At 37.1% G+C, this 19,432-nt stretch overlaps 10 protein-coding genes across 10 annotated transcripts in view; 4 read left to right on the top strand and 6 right to left on the bottom strand.

Annotated features, from left to right (window-relative positions):
• The window catches only part of RHIMIDRAFT_255692 (P-loop containing nucleoside triphosphate hydrolase protein), a gene marked incomplete at its 3' end in the record, with an annotated part of 2,863 nt that extends 1,102 nt beyond the window's left edge, over nt 1-1,761 (bottom strand). The window contains exons 1-4 of the mRNA XM_023611186.1: nt 1,680-1,761; nt 1,567-1,568; nt 980-1,504; nt 59-929 (exon numbers count right to left, since the gene is read on the bottom strand). Of these exons, the coding sequence (XP_023465350.1) occupies nt 59-929; nt 980-1,504; nt 1,567-1,568; nt 1,680-1,683 (1,402 nt within the window). The 5' untranslated portion in view covers nt 1,684-1,761. The remainder of the gene's footprint in view (nt 1-58; nt 930-979; nt 1,505-1,566; nt 1,569-1,679) is intronic.
• A 489-nt stretch (nt 1,762-2,250) lies between these two features.
• RHIMIDRAFT_16969 (S-adenosyl-L-methionine-dependent methyltransferase) lies at nt 2,251-3,722 on the bottom strand. The gene is made up of 6 exons (XM_023605760.1): nt 3,447-3,722; nt 3,364-3,395; nt 3,211-3,301; nt 2,874-3,143; nt 2,770-2,815; nt 2,251-2,713 (listed from the first exon to the last, which is right to left on the bottom strand). The coding sequence occupies exons 1-6, from the start codon at nt 3,663-3,665 to the stop codon at nt 2,559-2,561; spliced, it is 813 nt and encodes a 270-aa protein (XP_023465349.1). The 5' UTR covers nt 3,666-3,722; the 3' UTR covers nt 2,251-2,558.
• Nucleotides 3,723-4,767: 1,045 nt separating this feature from the next.
• On the bottom strand, nt 4,768-6,165 carry RHIMIDRAFT_313873 (S-adenosyl-L-methionine-dependent methyltransferase; the record flags this gene model as incomplete). Its single annotated transcript, XM_023614901.1, has 8 exons — nt 6,123-6,165; nt 5,846-6,029; nt 5,766-5,797; nt 5,612-5,687; nt 5,290-5,556; nt 5,184-5,229; nt 5,012-5,131; nt 4,768-4,964 (listed from the first exon to the last, which is right to left on the bottom strand). Exons 2-8 carry the CDS (start codon nt 5,993-5,995, stop codon nt 4,768-4,770), a joined length of 888 nt encoding a protein of 295 aa, XP_023465348.1. The 5' UTR covers nt 5,996-6,029; nt 6,123-6,165.
• Nucleotides 6,166-6,781: 616 nt separating this feature from the next.
• Nucleotides 6,782-8,475, top strand: RHIMIDRAFT_238302 (P-loop containing nucleoside triphosphate hydrolase protein; the record flags this gene model as incomplete). The annotated part of the gene is made up of 4 exons (XM_023608934.1): nt 6,782-6,923; nt 6,984-7,426; nt 7,478-8,215; nt 8,278-8,475. The coding sequence occupies 4 exons, from the start codon at nt 6,782-6,784 to the stop codon at nt 8,473-8,475; spliced, it is 1,521 nt and encodes a 506-aa protein (XP_023465347.1).
• Nucleotides 8,476-8,555: 80 nt separating this feature from the next.
• RHIMIDRAFT_238301 (uncharacterized protein) lies at nt 8,556-10,531 on the bottom strand (the record flags this gene model as incomplete). Its single annotated transcript, XM_023608933.1, has 7 exons — nt 8,556-8,605; nt 8,660-8,792; nt 8,849-9,211; nt 9,260-9,809; nt 9,865-9,989; nt 10,039-10,119; nt 10,175-10,531. The coding sequence occupies 7 exons, from the start codon at nt 10,529-10,531 to the stop codon at nt 8,556-8,558; spliced, it is 1,659 nt and encodes a 552-aa protein (XP_023465346.1).
• Nucleotides 10,532-11,483: 952 nt separating this feature from the next.
• RHIMIDRAFT_292547 (uncharacterized protein) lies at nt 11,484-13,709 on the bottom strand. Its single transcript, XM_023613905.1, has 2 exons — nt 12,142-13,709; nt 11,484-12,093 (listed from the first exon to the last, which is right to left on the bottom strand). The coding sequence occupies exons 1-2, from the start codon at nt 13,667-13,669 to the stop codon at nt 11,813-11,815; spliced, it is 1,809 nt and encodes a 602-aa protein (XP_023465345.1). The 5' UTR covers nt 13,670-13,709; the 3' UTR covers nt 11,484-11,812.
• Nucleotides 13,710-14,586: 877 nt separating this feature from the next.
• RHIMIDRAFT_238299 (uncharacterized protein) lies at nt 14,587-16,018 on the top strand (the record flags this gene model as incomplete). The annotated part of the gene is made up of 2 exons (XM_023608932.1): nt 14,587-14,884; nt 14,964-16,018. 2 exons carry the CDS (start codon nt 14,587-14,589, stop codon nt 16,016-16,018), a joined length of 1,353 nt encoding a protein of 450 aa, XP_023465344.1.
• A 461-nt stretch (nt 16,019-16,479) lies between these two features.
• Nucleotides 16,480-17,197, top strand: RHIMIDRAFT_313870 (uncharacterized protein; the record flags this gene model as incomplete). Its single annotated transcript, XM_023614900.1, has 2 exons — nt 16,480-17,127; nt 17,174-17,197. 2 exons carry the CDS (start codon nt 16,480-16,482, stop codon nt 17,195-17,197), a joined length of 672 nt encoding a protein of 223 aa, XP_023465343.1.
• A 923-nt stretch (nt 17,198-18,120) lies between these two features.
• Nucleotides 18,121-18,574, top strand: RHIMIDRAFT_16900 (uncharacterized protein). The gene is made up of 3 exons (XM_023605759.1): nt 18,121-18,230; nt 18,322-18,384; nt 18,437-18,574. Exons 1-3 carry the CDS (start codon nt 18,181-18,183, stop codon nt 18,495-18,497), a joined length of 174 nt encoding a protein of 57 aa, XP_023465342.1. The 5' UTR covers nt 18,121-18,180; the 3' UTR covers nt 18,498-18,574.
• Nucleotides 18,575-18,660: 86 nt separating this feature from the next.
• On the bottom strand, nt 18,661-19,245 carry RHIMIDRAFT_244120 (uncharacterized protein; the record flags this gene model as incomplete). The annotated part of the gene is made up of 1 exon (XM_023610025.1): nt 18,661-19,245. One exon carries the CDS (start codon nt 19,243-19,245, stop codon nt 18,661-18,663), a length of 585 nt encoding a protein of 194 aa, XP_023465341.1.
• Between the last annotated feature and the right edge of the window lie 187 nt (nt 19,246-19,432).

Here is a 19,432-nt window from a genome sequence, read left to right as displayed (position 1 = left end):
GAGACAGAGAACTTCATGACCTTCATGTTGTGGGCAACTTCGGAGGTGGTGATGGTACCAGACTTGACCAAGAATTGATCGACACCAACGAGACCAATGATGTTACCGGCGGGACAGTCTTCAATAGCTTCAACGTTACGACCCATCATGAGAACGGTACGTTGGATAGACTTGACGGCAAGATCGTTCTTACTACCGGGAACATAGTTGGGACCTTGGATACGAACCTTCATACCAGCACGGACAGTACCAGAGAAGACACGACCGAAGGCATAGAAACGACCCTTATCGGAGGTAGGAACCATCTTGGAGACGTACAACATAAGAGGACCGTTGGGGTCACAGTTACGGATACCGATGGCACATTCGTCATCAGTGGGACCTTCGTACAAGAGAGCGGAACGGTAGGCTTGAGAGGTGATAGGAGAGGGCAAGTGGATACAGATCATTTCCAAAAGAGCATCACCACAAGGCAAGAACTTACGCATGACAACCTTCAAGAGAGCCTTACCGTCCAAATCCTTTTCGTCAGAGCTGAGAGTGATTTCCAACTTTTCCAAAAGGGTGGCAGTTTGTTCCTTCTTGAAGTTCATGATGGAATCAAAGATACGGTAGATGGGGTCCAAAACGAACATGTTGAAGGCACGTTCAAGAGGCTTGCCATCAGCATCGGTGGCCTTGGTGGACCACTTCTTGGTCTTGGGGTTGAAGAAGTTGTTGCCCCAGAGCTTGGTCATCATCTTTTCCTTGTCAACACCAAACTTCTTGGCATAACGGTTGGCGAATTGACGAAGAGTGAAACCCCAGCCGTGAAGACCGGAAGCGAAGGCAACAGTACCCTTTTCGGGGTAGACTTGGCAGTCACCGAGAGCTTCATCAATGTAGGTAGAGATAATGACGTTGACGGATTCGATGGTACGAGAGAAGGACTAAAAAGCAATGAGTAAAAAAATAGGATGATGATAACAATTTGACTTACTTGGTAAAGTTCTTCCTTGTCCAATTGAAGTTCAAGAAGAGCACGATCAACCTTGTTAAGACAGATAACAGGCTTGATACGTTCACCCAAGGCTTGACGCAAGACAGTTTCAGTTTGGACACAGACACCGTCGATACAGTCAACGACGACGAGGGCACCATCAGTGACACGAAGAGCAGCGGTAACTTCAGAAGAGAAATCGACGTGACCGGGAGAATCGATCAAGTTGATCAAGAAAGCTGTACCATCGGTCTTTTGGCCCTTGATTTCCTTGATATCTTCTTCACCCATTTCGAAATACATGGAAATGGCAGTGGACTTGATGGTAATACCACGTTCGATTTCATCTTTACGAGTATCCATATAACGAGCTTCACCAGCACGACCAGAGGAGATAATACCGGCCTTGGAGACCAAGGAATCGGATAAAGTAGATTTACCGTGGTCGACGTGAGCAATGACGGACATGTTACGGACATTGGTAACCTTGTCCATCAAACGACGGATTTCGTCAATTGTGAAATTCTAATTAAAAAATACAATTGTGTGTGAGAATCATAATGATGCTGCATAATGGGAACACTTACAACTATAATAATTCAATCCAAAAGAAGGGAGAAAGGAAGCAAAAAGAAGAAAGAGTTAGTCATCCATCTACAGTTCTATTCATCCATCCAAGGGAGGTTCATTATCAACATACCCATTTTGAACTTCTAAGAGTTGTGTGTGTTTGGTGGTGGATTAAACAAACGGGTGGGAAGAGTAAACCTTTTATTTGAATCATAGGGGGCGCCGGGTAGGCTGAGATTCAAAAGTTAGTCTTACAGGAAACTGCACGTTATGGGGTTACTTTTTTTTTATTCGTAAAAAGCAACGACTGCGCGACAAAAAGTTGCATTTGAGTTAAAAAGAGTTGCGCAGTCTTTTGTCTTCTCTTTTTTACTTTATCAAAGCATAAGGACAGCGATCCAAAAGAAGAAGAAGAGGGGCATTTAGTTTTAACCACGCCACAATTGCTATCTTGTGATTCGTTTGTCTCTTTCCCTTTTTGTTCATGAGCTCTGTCCATGAAGGATATGCTTCTGTTATCATATTATGGATGGGAAACGCGTTGCTGCGCCTTCTAAATGGTTTATCAGGTGCTTGCTGTAAGCCATAATGTCAATTAATTCACGCAGTCGAATAAATTCAGAGTGCATAATAACGCAATGCATTTCGTCATAATTTTATTGTGCAGATTACACGCTAAGAGAAGTTTTTGGGGAGGGGGAACTAAGGGCCTAGATAAGCTTATTAGGACACACTTGATTGGTATTGACACACTCTGAAAAGTTTAGTGTTTATGACAATTTATTACAATGTACGTTAGAGCTTTTGAACGGCAACAGAGTTTAAGTAAAATCTGCTTTCTTTTGTTTCCAAATCATGCCTGTATTTTACTATAAAATCGTCTAGTTCTTCCTCTGTATTAATTCCTAACTTTGGACCTATTATAGGCTGAATGCCTTTTATTCCTTCTAAACAATCCCAGATAAACATCTTTGCTGTAGGTGTACCAGAACCTAAACTAGCTTAACTACTAATTGTTTCCCCCAAACTGACTTGTATACTTACTCATATCACAAGATCTACCCTCAGACTGAACAATCTTTATATTATTGTGCCTTGAAAGCATTTTCTCCAACTCAGTTCCAATGTGTGGGTTCTGTCCTTTAGATTTTGACAAGTCTATACCTAATATGTACAAATAAATTAATCAAACTATTTCAAACAATAGCTGTTAAACTCACAGGCTGACATAGTTTTATAAAACAAATTGGATGGATCTGTAGGCAACTAAGCATGTGTAATCGTCAATACCATACGTAGTATGGTAGTTTATGAACAAGTCTACCTGTAAATTAAATTCTGTCATCTGTATCATTCCTCCAGGCTTAGTAACTCGAATCGCTTCACTTATAGCTGCTGGCCATTCGTCTTCTTCACGGAGAGCAACAACAAAGAATCGCATATGGACAAAGTCAAAAGTGCTGTCCTCATATGGAAGTCTCTGGGTAATATCTCCAATGCTAAAGATGAACTGCTTTACATCAATATTCTTGTAAGTAATGTCATCTATATCACAGCCATGATAGGTACAATTAGGATATTCTTGTACCATATCCTATCACATAAAAGGGTATTGAGTTCCAAAATTCACATTGCTACGAACAAGCTCGACATGATTTTACCATAATCCAAGCAGCAGAGCCACATCCTGCATCGAGAATATTTATTCCCTTTTCAAAATCTAAAGCTTCTGTTATGCTGGGCAGCACATTTCTTTATAAACAAAAAAAAAAGACTGATAAGTAACTTGATCTAAAACAAACGTAAAACGTTACCCTTCATATAGACTCTTGATAGCAAAGTGTTGCTATTCAGAATGGTTACAATGACATTTACAAAATAAAGTGCCTGATCATACCCCGGTAAGTCTTCTTTGCTCTTCATCATCCTTCGGTAACCAATATGTGGTTTGTTTTTTATCATGAAATTCTCGCTTTATATTCAGATTTGTAAGGTTGCTGGTAACTAGAGTTTTGTTTTGATGTCCAGTCATTGCGTTGCTCAATATATCACGATCTTTAGGTTTTCTGCTGTTTGTACTTTTAGTTTTATGTAAAATTGATAGACAACTGCCCATGATGTGTGAAGTAAAGGCAAAAAGAAAAAGAACTTACGGTACAAAGCTTCTTATTTTGGATAATACAAAAGTATCAGTTAAACCAAACAAAAAAGCGTTTAATTCCACAAATATATTTAAACAAGTTCAGGTATCACCCAATGTGTAATACAAAACATTATAAGGACGCACATTTAAGTAAGCTAGGGAAGGGTCAAGAGTAGTGCGTTTAACTAGGGACTTTAGCGTTTAAATCATTGACGCTGACTTCAATCAAGGTGTTCATATTAATACTAACTTGACAGGAACCTAAGGCGCGCATCTTTATGCCAGATAGTGCATAGTGTTAATTGTCCAATAAAACCGTAACTGGATCTGAAGAAGGGAATATAAGGTATATGTTAACCGAAGAACATTTCAAAAGCAACAATTTTATTAATCAAAAAGCTTCTATTTAAGTCTCATTTGCTCTTCATCATCCTTTGGTAACCAATAAGCGGATGCTTCATCATTATGAAACTCTCGCTTTGTATCCAGAGTTGTAAGGTCGCTGGTGGTTATGACTTCATCTACAGCTGTACTATCTTGATATTCAACCACTGTCTTGCTCAACATATCTTGTTTTATATTGATTGTACTATTTATACCTTTAGTTGTATTCTAAATTGCAAAAAATGGGGTTTTTCATCCGTTATTGAGTGAAAACTAAAAGATAAAAATATCATGGTACAAGTCTTTTGTTCTGAATCACACAAAAGCACCGGTTAAAGCAAGCAAAAAGACAAATTGCTACCTTTTCAGTGATACAAGGCGCGCCAAAAAGCAAGGATTCTATACAACCAAAATGAATATTCTAGTATAAGTAAAGTATAAACATATCAATAAGACATGCTTTTTGAAGAAAAAATATCAAGGACATATCGAGAAGACATGGTTTATAAACCAATATCTACTATTACTCTGTTAGATTAAAGCAAGTTTTCAAAAGTTGATGTCGTCTGTAGCATGTAGCACTTGTATACCTAATTAAGTCTCAGTTTATTTTGAAGTAAAACAGCACTATGTTCGCGATAACACGGCTAGAGGAAAAGAAAAAAAAAAAAACGATTGATTAAAATAACATTTATTGAAGTTTTTGGACAGCAACACAGCTAAAGCAGATAAAACTCTCTTTTGTTTGTAAAGTATGCTCGTAATCTATTAGAAACTGTTCTATTTCCTTGGCCTTTACCCCTACAATTGGTCCCATTACATGTTGCATACTCTTGAATGCTTCTATGACGTCCCAAATAAGTCTCTTTGCCATAGGAGTGCCAGAGCCTGAATGAATTTAGTTACTATGATTTGAGCATCAATTCATAACTTACTCATGTCAATCGCTCTATATTCAGATTGAACAATCTTTAAGCATTCATATGTTGAGAGCAGAGGTACTAATTCACCACCAATGTTTGGGTTTTGCCCTCTTGATTCGCATATACTCCTAACTGATTTAAATGTAAAAACTTTACGTTTGTAAAGGTAAAAGATCAAACTTACAGGCTGTCACGGTCTTATAGTATATGCTAGAGGGATCTTTTGGCAGCTATATGAGAGAAGGAGAAATTAATGTTCACGTCAACCACTTATCTGAGCGAATGTTTACTTTAGGGTCGTATTCCATTAACTGTATCATGCCTCCCGGCTTAGTGACTCTCAATACTTCGCTAATGGCTGCTGGCCATTCATCTTCACGAAGGGCGGCAATAAACAGTCGCATATGAACAAAATCGAAAGTATTGTCTTCATATGGAAGCCTTTTAGTTACATTTGCACGAATAAAAGTGAATTGCTTGTAATCCGTCTTTTTGTTTACTGTTTCAGCAATATCGCAGCCATAGTAGGTGCAGTTGGGATAATCATGAATCATGTCCTATTGAAAGAAAATGACGATGAATGATGGTTTGTCGCTCCAATTTGTCACTTACCATGACCCACACGCCAGAGCCACATCCCACGTCAAGAATGGTAATCCCCTTTTCAAAATCCAGAGCTTCACTTACGCTAGGTAGCACGTTTCTTTTTTTTTTTTTTAATAAAACAGTAAGTAATTATAACAGAAAGTAAAAAGGGAGACACTACCCTTCAAAGAGTTCCTTGAATATAAAATGTTGCTATTCAGAATGATTAGTGATTTTTCTCCATGAATAATCTGTCTGTACCCCAGTAAGTCTCATTTGTTCTTCATCATCCTTTGGTAGCCAATAAGTGGATGTTTCATCATTATGAAACTCTCGCTTTGTATTAAAAGCAGTAGTGTTGTCAGCAGCTGTCGTCTCAACAACAGCTGTACTATCTTGATATTCAACCATTGTCTTGCAAAAAGTATCTTGAGTTTGGATATCTCTATTATTGACATATTTAGCTTTCTGTAAGATCGAAGTACAATTCCCCATGGCTTATAAAGTCAAATTGAAAAAAAAAATAGAAAAAGCTTACAGTATAAACTTTCTGTTTTAGGATGGCCTAGAGTGAGCTTAAGAAGGTAAAAGAGTTTACGGATGATGCTATCGTCTGGATTATTCTAATTGCTACCAAAAATGTATTACAAACCTTGAAGTTTGGGAACACAGATCTCGTGTATATATCAAACTGAGAAAGAACAGCACGTAACGGTTAATGATTAGACCATATCTCGTCATTTTAATTTACACTATATATTGATATATGATGAATAAATATAAAAGTGCACATTCAGCTAAATTTATGCAGGGCAGTAACACCATCCTGTGATTAGAATCAAACTGAGAACAGACTGGGCACGACTAAAAATCTTGGACCACACATTTAGAAAAGTGAATTAGAGCAAATAAACTCAGGCCAGAATCGCGCGTTATCTCTTCTCGTCTCGTATAAAAAGGCTCACTTTGATAGCAGAGGCATAATGAAATTGACAAGTACAAGGAGTTTGAAAAACCTGTATACGTTGACAAAAAGTACAACCTGTGTCTAGACTTGTCCGCATCGGTAAATTGCAGCACAGACAATCAGCTGTCCAAAAAGGCAATTGTTGAAAAATACAGTCACAGTCTTCTAAGCCGCACAGTTTTATATCTTTCTTTAATGTTCTCCTGATCTTCTCTGTTTCAAACACTTTAATGGTCACAGCAGTGGAAAACAAAAAGCGTAAGCGTTCTCACGCAGAAAAAAGACAAAACAAAAAGAAGAAGCAGGAATCCGAAAATGAAGAAAGTGCATCTATAGAAGAACAAAGCAAACAGAATGAAAATTCTGAACAAGGTAAGACATAAACAAAAAGGGAAAAAAAAAAAAGTGCAATGTTAACAAATAGCCTTACAGAATCAGCCCAAGAATCCCAAAACTTGGAATTTGAGAGTCTTGAATGTAATGAAAATATCAAAAAAGCCATCAAAGATATGGGCTTTACACAAATGACACAAGTTCAAGCCAGCACCATTCCTCCTCTTTTGGAAGGAAAGGACGTATTGGGCGCAGCAAAGACTGGATCAGGAAAGACACTTGCGTTTTTAATACCTGCTATAGAACTGCTTGTTCGTAAAAAGTTCAAGTCTAGAAATGGAACCGGTGTTATTGTTGTCTCTCCTACTCGTGAATTAGCTATTCAGATCTATGGTGTAGTAGAAGAGCTTTGCAAATATACTGAGCATATCACACATGGTATTGTTATTGGTGGTGCCAACAGAAAGGCTGAAGCAGATAAATTAGTCAAGGGCGTCAACTTGCTTGTCGCTACACCAGGTAGACTCTTAGATCATTTACAGGTACGCAGTAGTCATGTGTATCTATACAAAACGCTAATCCATATACTACAGAATACACAAGGATTCATTTTCAAAAAATTACAAGCACTTGTCATTGATGAAGCTGATCGAATTTTGGAAATCGGTTTTGAAGAAGAAATGAAGCAGATCCTCAGAATATTGCCTACAGACCGCCAAAGCATGCTCTTTTCAGCAACACAGACAACAAAGGTTTCTGATCTCGCAAAGCTTTCTTTAAAGGGAGACCCAGTTTATATTAACGTCGATGAGCAAAATGATACCTCAACAGCAGAAGGATTAGAACAGGGATTTGTTACAGTGGAGGCTGATAAACGATTTTTGCTTCTCTTCACATTTTTACGCAAGAATCAAAAGAAAAAAGCTATTGTGTTCTTTTCTAGCTGTAATGCGGTCAAATTCTATTCTGAATTGCTAAACTATATCGATGTACCAGTTATGGAGTTACATGGTCGCCAGAAACAACAAAAGCGCACGTCTACATTCAATGAGTTCTGTAGTGCGGAGAAAGGAATTTTATTATGTACAGATGTAGCAGCCAGAGGACTGGATATCCCTCATGTCGACTGGATCGTCCAATTTGATCCTCCAGATGATCCTCGTGATTATATTCATCGCGTTGGTCGCACGGCTCGTGCTGGAAAACAAGGACGTAGTTTACTCTTTTTGTTACCATCAGAAACCGGTTTCTTGAAATATTTGAAGGATGCCAAGGTTCCCTTGAACGAATATCAATTCCCTTCAAGCAAAGTTGCCAATGTACAGAGTCAGGTAAGCTTTATATGAACCATTGTGTATTTAGAGTCCTGTTATACAAACATCACTTTTAATAGCTCGAGCAATTAATCGAAAAGAACTACTACCTTAATCAATCTGCACGCGATGCTTTCAGGTCCTACTTGCAATCTTATGCAACTTATTCCTTAAAGTCAATTTTTGACGTTAATAAGCTTGATCTTATGAAGGTAGCTAAATCATTTGGTTTCAAGGTTCCACCCAAGGTCAACTTGGCCATTGCTGCTGCTAAATAATCATTTCAACTACACATCTTTCCGAGCATAAATATAAAGTTTACATTAGAATTAATATGTTTATTCACAAATAAACTCTGTTATTTTTTTAAAACAAGCTTCAGTTGATCCAAAGCTTCTTGCAAGCTCTCTAGGTTATTGGTTAGAAAACCTTTGTTGATAGAATAAGATTCTTTTGTTTTACCTTTAATTAAAGGCTGCTCTTGTACATTTATAGGCAGCTTGAGCAAGATAAGCTTTCTTGTGTCGGTTTGCATAGATTTCATTACATATTGTATATCGTTGTATAACATTGCTTTCACATTACTGTTTGCAGTCTAGATCAATTTAGTTGATAAAAAGTATCAAATGAGCCTTGTATATATGTATATACCTGAAGTATGTCAGTAACCCATAGAGTATATCTTTTAATTAACTGAAGCGTTAGTTTCCAGAAACGATGGGATAAGCCATAAAGATAAACTTGATCAGACCAACATTCCTGAATTGCACTCATAATAACTCTTGTTCCTTCCAGTCTGGTATCTTCACCCTTATTCATGGATTGTGTATTATCATTCAGAACATCTTCCACACGAACTACGATTTCACGTAACTTTAATTGAAAATAGACTGGCAATTGCCATTTTTTCATAAAGTCGATATAAGTGGGATGATGACGAAGATAAACCATGGATCGCCTTGATTGGCATAAACCTTCAAAGCTGGAAATAAATGATATCGTGGCTGTATAGTTCTGCAATTCATAAGTATATGTCATTCATCTACATGTCAATTCCTTTACCTTGTGAAATACCGTCATCTGGCCAGGGGCAAATATCGCTCGACATTTTTTACTAATCTCTTCTGTTATCTCTGCCCATAACGAATTGACTAATACTTCATAGTTGGATCCTTTCAAAGTTTTTTGGGTGATGTCTAGAATAGGTTGAAGATCCTTAGAGGCAAACGAAAGGATCTTTTTATACATATCAGTCAGGGGGTCTTCTTTTGATGTCTTGTTGTTCTGTAAGATCTTAGAATGGATGATTTTTTCAAGGTACCATCTCACAAATTGCTCCTTAATGATCTTTTCAGCTACTTCAGTTTGATCTATCAAGGCATATGTTCTTAAACACTGAACGAGTGATTGCTTTGTTGATCTTGTTAGTTCTCCTGCGCGAACCTGTAATAAAGCAGTATGTAGTGCCTTTGACAGCTTTTGCTCTAGTGTGTCTTTGATACGCGTGATTCTCCAGCTGTTCTCTTTAATGAAAGCAAGATCTTTGCCTCTACCAACTAGATGTTGCATTTGATTATATTCTATAGCTGCTCTTTCTATCTGTTTGCCTAAACTGCCCTCATATTTTAAGCATGAAACTTGTATTGCTTTGTCCCCCTCCTAGTTACCTATCATCTCCAGCAAGCTGGTTTTCTAGTTTATATTTATCCTTTGCAATCTCTGCGTTAATATCTAGTAGATATTCCACTTTGCTAATTGACTCATGTATGTTTAACAGTAATTTTAGAGTAGCCTATCGTTCAGCTTAATGACCAATACAGACAACTCGTTCATTCTCTTACCTTTTTATTTCTCAGTTGTGCTCGGTATTGAAGCTGTTCCTGCAAGGATTCAATTACATTCTGGAAGTGGTCCTGTGCTTCCTTTATGACAATACTATGAGTATATACTATTGAATATATATTAGATAGAACTTACTTTCACTTGATGCTCAATTGTATTCAAAGGCTGTGCTAATTCTTCTATATCTTTGTCTACTCCACTTAAGTTTATTGAAAGATTAATAAAGTCTTGATAATCTCTATTGATCAGTTCAACGAGTTCTGACTTTAGTTGTTTCAAATGAGCATTTAACTCGACTTTCATTCGTTCCAAGCCTAAATGTCTTTTGCTTGACAGAAACGTGTCAGGGTCAAAGTCATCAGCTACTAATTCAGATCGTTCAACCGCATGATTTGGTAAAGGCTTTATAGTAATTTGCTGTTGTTGTTGTTCATTATCATCTTCATCATCACTAAAACTAAATATGCTTTGTTTCTTTCTGTGCCTAGACATCAATAAATAAAAGAAAAAAAGTAGAAAAACTCCGAGACGGATTGGTTGCATGATGAAAGGGGGAGGATCGTTTATTGGAATAAACAAGAAGAGTGTATGTATACTGTGCCTCCTGCGCCAATTGGGCTAATGCTACAAGCGCTTCTTCTAAGCACTACATGTAAGGCAATGGAATACCCTTTGATGTAAAATATGAAGTTATCATAATTACACGTGAGCTAAGTGGTCTTTGTTGCTCTAGCTGACAACATAAAACTAGAATAAATAAATAAATAACAGCATTCCTTTTTGATCTCTTTCTTCTTGAAAAGAACACGAACCAAAATGGTGACTTTATAAAGTCATGTTTAGCTTGACGCCATACATTCAAAAGCTTTGTTGGGCTTCATCATAGGTAATGGGCAGAGGTAGTGTCCGTAGTATTAGTCCAACTTTGGTGTATTTTCTGATGCATGTAGTGTTGGCCTTTTGCTAATGCTATTATCAACGATAACTACGAAGTAAGAAAAATCTTTACCATTTATTAAAGGTTTACTCTAAAAATCTTTATTAGATCTTTGAACAACATATTCTGTTAACATTAGAAGCAAAATCCAACAAATCCAAGCACATAAATAGACTATTCAAGTTATGTAGAGAGATGAAAGACTCGATGAAGGAGATAAATAGTGATGGCCATTCTGGTGTTGCCGTTTCTGATATTCTCATAAAGGGGAATCGTTGCCATGTATATCGTATGGATCATGTATTTGATGGGCTGTACCATGTTGTATTGCTTAAAAGAACCCACTTTCCTAGTGATTGCTACCAAATGCACCAGCAAGTACGGATATTTCCTTTGTTCCAAAGGTTACAAATCATTGTTGAATTATCTGCAAAGGCGAAGCAGCTCGACTGGGGGTGAGCATCACTCAATATCTAAAACTAGTAGCTGTAGTAGGACTACAGCTATCTCATAGTGTAGATTGCATGAATAGAAAATAAAGTTAAATAGTTTATTATATACAATATATTAGTGCTGTACAATTTCCAAATGGGGCCAGTTCATAGATCAGATAATCATCTCACAAAGACCCAATAAAGCAGTGGTGAGTCAGTTTTTTTACTGGGTGAAATACACTGATACTACGAAAAAGCGTGATTTGGTTTGGTCAAAAGCGTAAATTGAGCCAGTGAAATGCGCGAGAAAAGCGAGTTAATTTTAAAAAGTGTCGATTGGCACAGGAGGCGTTGTAAATATGTAATTGCATGTTATTTTGTATGCTACAGTGTTAAATGAGTTTAGCATACATCTTCTAATAAAACAGTAGATGCATCACTAAGTTCATTGTCATCTTCAAGAGTGTCTATTTGTGGTATATTGTTTCCGTCAAAATGCTTCTCAGGCTGGTCCTCCTCCTCTTCTTCTTCTTCTTCTTGAACTGCTTCATTTTTAAAGGAAAGGTTTGGTATGTCATTATTACTATTATCATCTTCGCTTTTTACAGCACATTCACTCTCTTCCAATGGCTTGTGGTTATCATTTTCATGGGTATTCGGTTCATCTTTGATATCCTGTTTATCTTTTACATGTATTAACAAAAGCTATTCGTATAATCTCACCTATTTACCTGTTATATTTTCAGTTTGGTGCTTGTTAAGGTAGTCACGAGCCCAAAGCTTCTTCCTTGGTAGTGCAGCTGTTCCTTTGTATGGTGTGGAAGAGTAAGCTCGAGCGGATAGAGGGCTTAGTACGTTTTTACTAGTATGTTGCTCGTTTTCCTTCTCCTCTCCAAGAATAGATAGACTGGATAATGAGGACAAGGAAGAGAGATCTTCATTGTCACTATTCTGGTTTTCATCCATGGGCGGTAGTTCATTAGATGGATCGTTACCCATGATATCAATATCTCCATCAATATCCAATAGTTCATCCTCTTCTTCCTGTGGGCCCTTTGATGGCTGCAGTGTGGGTGAGTTAGATGTAATATCAACGTATTCGTCATTTATATTCTCTTCAATCACTGGCTTAGGCTTTAATAAAAGTATAGATGGCTTACTGCGACGGCGATTGGCATCTGTTGGCTTCTTTGGTGCACATTGTCGTTTGAGGTGTTCTATCAAACATTTGCGTTTATTTAAGCAAGCGCATGCCCCAAATTCCTTTTCGAATCTCTCCAACATCATTTGTATTGTTGATCTTTTCTTTCTTTCTTCTTCTTCATCAATGACCTTGTTCCTATCCTCTTTTCTCGATTTATGGTGCCAGTCCATATACTCTTTCCATGTTACATGCCCTCGTTGCCATGACCAGCTAATGGTCACCTCTTGTCCCTTTTCAATCAAGCGACGAGAGAATAGGCCCAAATGAACCGATTTACTATCCTCACGAGGCAATACCATGTTACGTAGCTCAGCATTCGGTTGACAAGATCGACGTATATATCTAGCTTTGTTTCCAAACTGTCTAGTGTCAATACACAGATCCAATGATGGGAAGAACATGATATGGCTCAGTGGTGTGCCCAGGATGACAAAATCATTCAAGGGATCATACTTATATTCTGATTTCAACAAGATATCTCCTGTTACTTCCATTAAATATTGGCCAGAAGGTACTGATCTGGTCGCAAATAGTCCCTGACTCGATACTGGTGCATTCATCAAGACACCCTTTGTCAATAGTGTATCCATGTCCATTGTTACAAAGGCACCAAGGTCATATAAGAATGAGCTATTATGATCATACTTCCAATGTTGCTTCCATCTTTCCCTGGCTTCATTAAAAATAGCATACACATAGCGAGAAATAACCCTGCTTTTGACTGGTTTCTTTTTCTTGAAAGAAGGATCATCTTCTGAGTCAAGCTTGGAAAGTTTCTTTTTAGATATAGTGATCCTTTTTGATAACTTGGGCCGCTTAGGTCTTTTCTTTCCTGTACTGTTGCTACTACACTGATCGCAAAGATAATGATCTGGAATGCTGGTAGATGTAATCTGTACACAATAGGCATGCTGCCACACAAGACATTGTTCACATTGTATAGTAAAGCCATCATCTTCTGTAGAAGAGCATATACATCGAATTAAGCCAGAATCGACACTGTTTGATATATCTAGGTCATCTTCTCTTTGTCTAATTAATGGTGATTGGGACATCAAAAAAAAAAAAAGGTGAAAGAAACAATTTTAAACCCAGAAAACCCTGCGTTCTATAAAAAGCATTGAAAAGAAACACAATTCAGGTCACAAGATCAAAAAAATTCATAGCAGACATATAGTCATTCTGTGTATAGGATGATTAATAAAAGGTATGAAGCTTTGATGACAATACTACTCTTGTTTATGTATATGCGCTGTTCTACAATTCTAATTTCAAATAGTTAAAGTCAGCTTGACAGAATAACTCTTTGGCAGACAACTAAAGACTTGATCGTTTTACAGGTACCTTGTGACAATCAAATTTTGAGATGACCTCGCGATTATTTAATTCAGCTCGATTAAATGGCTCTAGTTTGTGATCATGATCAATCATAATTTACTCAATTACCTTAACATCCCTATAAAGAAAGAAAGAATCAATACATATGCTTGATCATCATGAACTAAATCTGTTTCTATACTTGACAAAGATGCGGATATCCATAGGATTTGTAGAAAGGCCAGCGTAGTTGAGTACAACCAATCAAATGGACAGAGTGGTTGTTAGTGTGAATTTATACTGTGACGCCACATGTATAGGAGAATAAGCACCCGTAGCATTAGCCTTCTCGTGGATTTCTTCGTGCGTAGTGTACACCTACAAGTTAAATATCAAAAAGGGGTTACTAAATTTTTGTGGATATTGCTGTACCGCAGTCCCAAAAGGGACATACTGTTTTTTGAATATGAATTCTTTGGAGAATTTTATGAGACGGTCGGATAGAGTCAACAAGGAAGGATATATGCTGTGATCTTCTTTTTATTTAGAATAGTGAAATTTAAAACCAATAAAACCAATAAAGAAATACAATGTCCTATAATTATTATTTGATCTTCTTTTTTGCTCGGTCAAAACCGCATCTAGATCATCCTTTATGTCAGAATTTACTGAAGAATCTTTTAATGCGCTTCGTCAGCAATTGGCACAAGAATGCCAAGCATCTCCAAGTGCGACTGATAGTTCATTGCATTCTTCCTTGCCTGCTTTTGGGGTTTGTTCCCACTACGACTGGGCTCCAGATCTTTTGGTAAAAGATCGCTTTGGTCTTGACCGAGATCTCTTTACTACCCCAATGCTCTCCGATGCGGATCGTACAAGTATCATTGACAATGACCCATCTATCCGTGGCCTTTCTTATGTACCACCAAGTATACTTTCTGAAGCCCGTAGTCGTATGAATCGTGGCCAAATACGGGAGGATAATAATCTAAAATCTCCCCAGTACTTATTATCTGGTGGAAACTCTCCAAGCGGAGAGTTTCAGGTCTGGTGTAGGATCCACTCCTGATTTATCTGATGTGTCGTCTTCTATCTTACTGGATCGACGTCTTGCAAACTCAACCACCAACTGCACTTACCGACGTGGGCAATTCCTCTTTTTAGAATGGTCCTTACAGCACCGCGTAAATATCAATGGATTTTCAGCTGCAGACATTGTCAACTTTCTTTCGGATATGCACTATCAATTTGGTTATTCCTCCTCAACATTGCGCTCGTTCCGCTCTTCCATCATAGCTTTTCACCAAAATAAAGCCTCACTGGACAACGAGCTACACTTGGTAAATAACCTTCTTGATACGCTTGCTCTCAAGGAGCCTCCGAAACAGATTCATCGCCCAACAGTTGACATTTCCTCAACTCTGAGCCATATACGACGGATTCAATCCACCACGTCTATACCACTGCCCCTCTTGCAGAAGAAAAAAGCCTTTCTCCTAGCGATGACAGCCTTTTTGCGACCTTTAGACTTCCATCGTATCGATTTGCAGTCGGCAGACATCAACAATGGTTTCCAACTGACATTTCAAGTGGTCTCCCCAAAAGAAACTCGTGACAATCGTCGTATCATCGAACCTTTTACAACTTTTCCAAACCAAGGCTGTTCTCTTTGTCCTGTTAGAGCACTCATAGCTCTTAGAGATCATTCCTCATTATCACACCTTTCCACTCGTTCTTCGCTTTTCGTGAATTCAAGGTGTCCACAAGAGCCTTTAGTCACGTCAACAATTTCTACATGGCTCCGCAACATGATTAAAACTTCCACGGAAGAACGAAATGTAAGCGTCAGATCTATTGTATCCTCGTTAGCCCTACGCCGTGATGTTCCAAAAGAAGACACTGTTACTCTTGGAAACTGGACAAATTCTTCGACTTTTGAAAACCATTATCGACGAGAACATATGTCATGCTTCAATTTCACGCAGATATTATTATCAACAAATGCATCAATATCAACGGAAGACGAACGAGTAGATTTCGATATGTATGACCAAGAAGATACATTCTTTGACGCGATGCAAGAATGATCTAGATGTTCACTCTGAAGCAGCATATATCCTTCCTTGTTGGCTCTATCCGGCCGTCTCATAAAATTCTCCAGAGAACTCATTCGACGGAGAATTACTGTCACGATTAAACATGAACTCATGCATAATGTTGACATCCCTGAGAATCCCTTAATTAAGAGCTCGATAATTCAAGCTGATTCTTTTAATATATTACATTCCTAATTTTCGTATAAATACCCACTCATCTTTATCTAATAAAACTTCAGTCAATTATTACAGTATAACTTCTGTCCTTAGGCCTTTCCAATCTATTCCTATCCTCTCTTATCTGTTTCTTGTCTCATTCTTATCTCTTTGTACCATCCAGTACCTTAGTTCCTGTCCGGTTCTATTCCTCTCCTCCTTCCTCCGCTGAACAATACAACTTATTACAATTACTTTTTTTCTTCTTTTTATTTAATTCAAATATTATAATAAACATGCAAGACTATAGTGAATTTATTACTAATAGAGGGATTATTTCAGATAATGATATGGGTACTTCATCTGATGATTATATGGAAGTAAACGAGGAAGAGGAAATTGAAATTGACCATTCTAATTTGAGCAACGAATGGATTGAGAAAATAAAACAAATTGGTAATTCATTATCTTGTGTACGTGAATTTATGGATGTTGATCTGCCAGAAGAAATCAAAGATGAAGATTCATTTGGAGATGCATTTCTTTTTGCAGAGTCAATGCCATTAAAGAAAAAGCACAAGATTCATCTAGCTAAAAATCGAGGTTCTTACAGGAAATATACTGTTGAGCAAATTGAAAAGCTCTTTGATTTAATCATTGAAGAAGGCTTCGCTACCAAAGATGCAGCTTTAGTCACTGGGATTAATATTCGTACTGCCCAGGATTATGTAAAAACGTATAATAATGATTCGCAGAAACGACTTCCAGGGACTTATAATAAACCTTGTGGAAGATCTTGTTCAAAGCTAACTAAGGAGCATTCTAAATTTTTTGTTGACTATGTCAAAAAGAATACTACTGCTGTATTAGATGAGTTAAAGTTAAAACTCTGCGAGAAATTTGAGGGTTTGAAAAACTCTATTTCTGTCATTTACAAACACTTGGTACATAAACATAATATTACTTTAAAGAAACTTAAAAAGATACCAGCAGCGAGAAATTTCGACAGAGTAATAGCATTGCGAAAAGTGATTATTGAACAATATAAGAGTGATACAGGCATGGATTTTTCCAAGAATTGTGTTTTCATTGATGAAGCAGGTTTCAATTTACATACGCAGAGAAACCACGGTCGTTCATTAAAAGGCACACCTACAAAGAGCACTGTACCAACTGGAAAGGTATCATAAATATTGGAGTTAAAAAACCAGGATCAGTTTCTTCTAAAAAAAAGAAAGGCGGATGGTAAGGAAGTAAAAATAAATGGTAAAGTTGGAACAAGAACTGAGCACTTCTTGGTCTACCCAACCAACGTAATGAATACATTAGATAAACATAATATGAAGGGCCAGTATATTGTTATGGATAATGCACCTATCCATAAGCCAAAAGTGATCAAAGCATTAGTCGAAGGACGAAGACATAAATGCATATATTTACCACCATATTCTCCTTTCTTGAATTCAATTGAGGAATTCTGGTCAAAAGTAAAAACTGGTGTTAGAAGAACACTATTGACAGCAGATGATCGTCTCACAGATCGTATATGTGAATCGGCTGGAAAAGTAACAAAAAAAGATTGTAAGGGGTGGATTGAGCACTCAAAGTCTTTTTTCGAGAACTGCTTGAACGAAGAAAAAAATCTTTAAAATGGTAAGTTATTAGTCGCTATGGGTTCAGTTTTCAATAGACGTGCTTATAAACGCATTATTTTGATGTGATTTGTGTAGTAAAAAAATATAAAAAAAAAATAAAAAAAGCTTATAAAAGAAATCTTTCAATGATTTAAGTACAATTCATAGTAAGCATATTGAATAGTTTATATTCAAGAAACAGTAGGAACAAAAATCACACTTCTATAAATTAAATACTGATGTGGTCTAGGGACAAAAAAGCGTACAGCTGTGGAGTTTCAAAAAAAAAACTATAACATTTTTTCTTTTATCAAAAAGGATACCTTTGGGGTTTTTCACATTCTAATCATCAACATTGGTAGTATGGTCTGCTTTCGTGCCGCATCATCCAATGGGGTCCTCTGCTTTGTATGGTCTGCTTTCGTGCCGCATCGTGTAGAGAGTACTAACAGTAAGGCCTGCTTTCGTGCCGCTTCAGTTTAGTCGACCTGATGACTAGTAAAGGTCTGCTTTCGTGCCAGCTTTGCTAGAGAATGTGTTGGCCTCCCCCCCTTTTTTTTTAGATAAGTATAATTATGAAAAGCTTTTTGTTCATAAAAAACTAACTTCTGTTTAATAGGATTTTTCTGTCTGCATGGCATTTAATTGGCATGTTTACGTCAGGTCCCATAGCTAGGTGATAAACACTGAAAATACAAATTTTGTAACCCACTTATTTTGTTCTTAATGAATTAATAAAGCCCTTATTTTATTATAACTACCATATTTCAAAATAAATACAGATACACTTGACTAACTAAATAGCTCCCTCTGGAAGACGAAAAGAAAACGTAGCGCTACTTTTTAGACTTTAATGGCGTCTTGACTAATTAGCACCGGGTTTTTACATGGCTTTCTAGTATAAGCGGCCAAATCCACTACTTCTTCATTTTTACTATTGTACAAATTTGATATAGTGCGCTCTATGATTTTTTTCATCTGATTCAATTTTTCAATGATTGTTGGTAGTAATAGGATATCGTCAGAAATATCTCTGGCAAAATGAAACCTGCTGATCTCAATCATTCGGTATTGGCCGTTATATTTAATATCCATTTTGTAGGCCACCGCTTTATGATCTTCCGCCAATAAGCCAACAACTTCTGGTTTCTTAACTTTTTTTACCACTAACTTGTTTAATGCAATATGCATTTCTTTGCTGAGCTTTATCATATCGTTTTCCAAGGTGTTATTGCTATGGTTGCCTTTTCTTTTTACTTCCATGAAAAATACTTCGTAGCTGATGGCTGATGATAATTTGATAAATAAAACAAAGTCGGGCATCATGATTTGCCCATCTGACGTGACTAGATGGTATGTCAACCTAAAGATGATGTTAGAAATTGTAATCAACGTAATAAAGCTGATTTTCGAGTAGTTATCAGTCATGTTTAATAAAATCAATTTTTGATATTAAGCTGTGCAATAAATATGGTTTGATTTTGTCGATAATTAGAGCAGCTTCTCCTTGTTTATGGTTGTTGGAGGTGGTATTGTTTAGAAATCTGAACAAACAGTCAGAAGCTATATTTGATGCAAGCTTGATGTCTTTATTGTTACTGTTAGTTTTGATTCT

This window comes from Rhizopus microsporus, assembly GCF_002708625.1.
Source record: "Rhizopus microsporus ATCC 52813 unplaced genomic scaffold scaffold_10, whole genome shotgun sequence".
Classification (NCBI taxonomy): domain Eukaryota; kingdom Fungi; phylum Mucoromycota; class Mucoromycetes; order Mucorales; family Rhizopodaceae; genus Rhizopus; species Rhizopus microsporus.
The sequence above is the reverse complement of the archived record's forward strand: the minus strand, read 5'-3'. Positions and strand labels throughout refer to the sequence as shown.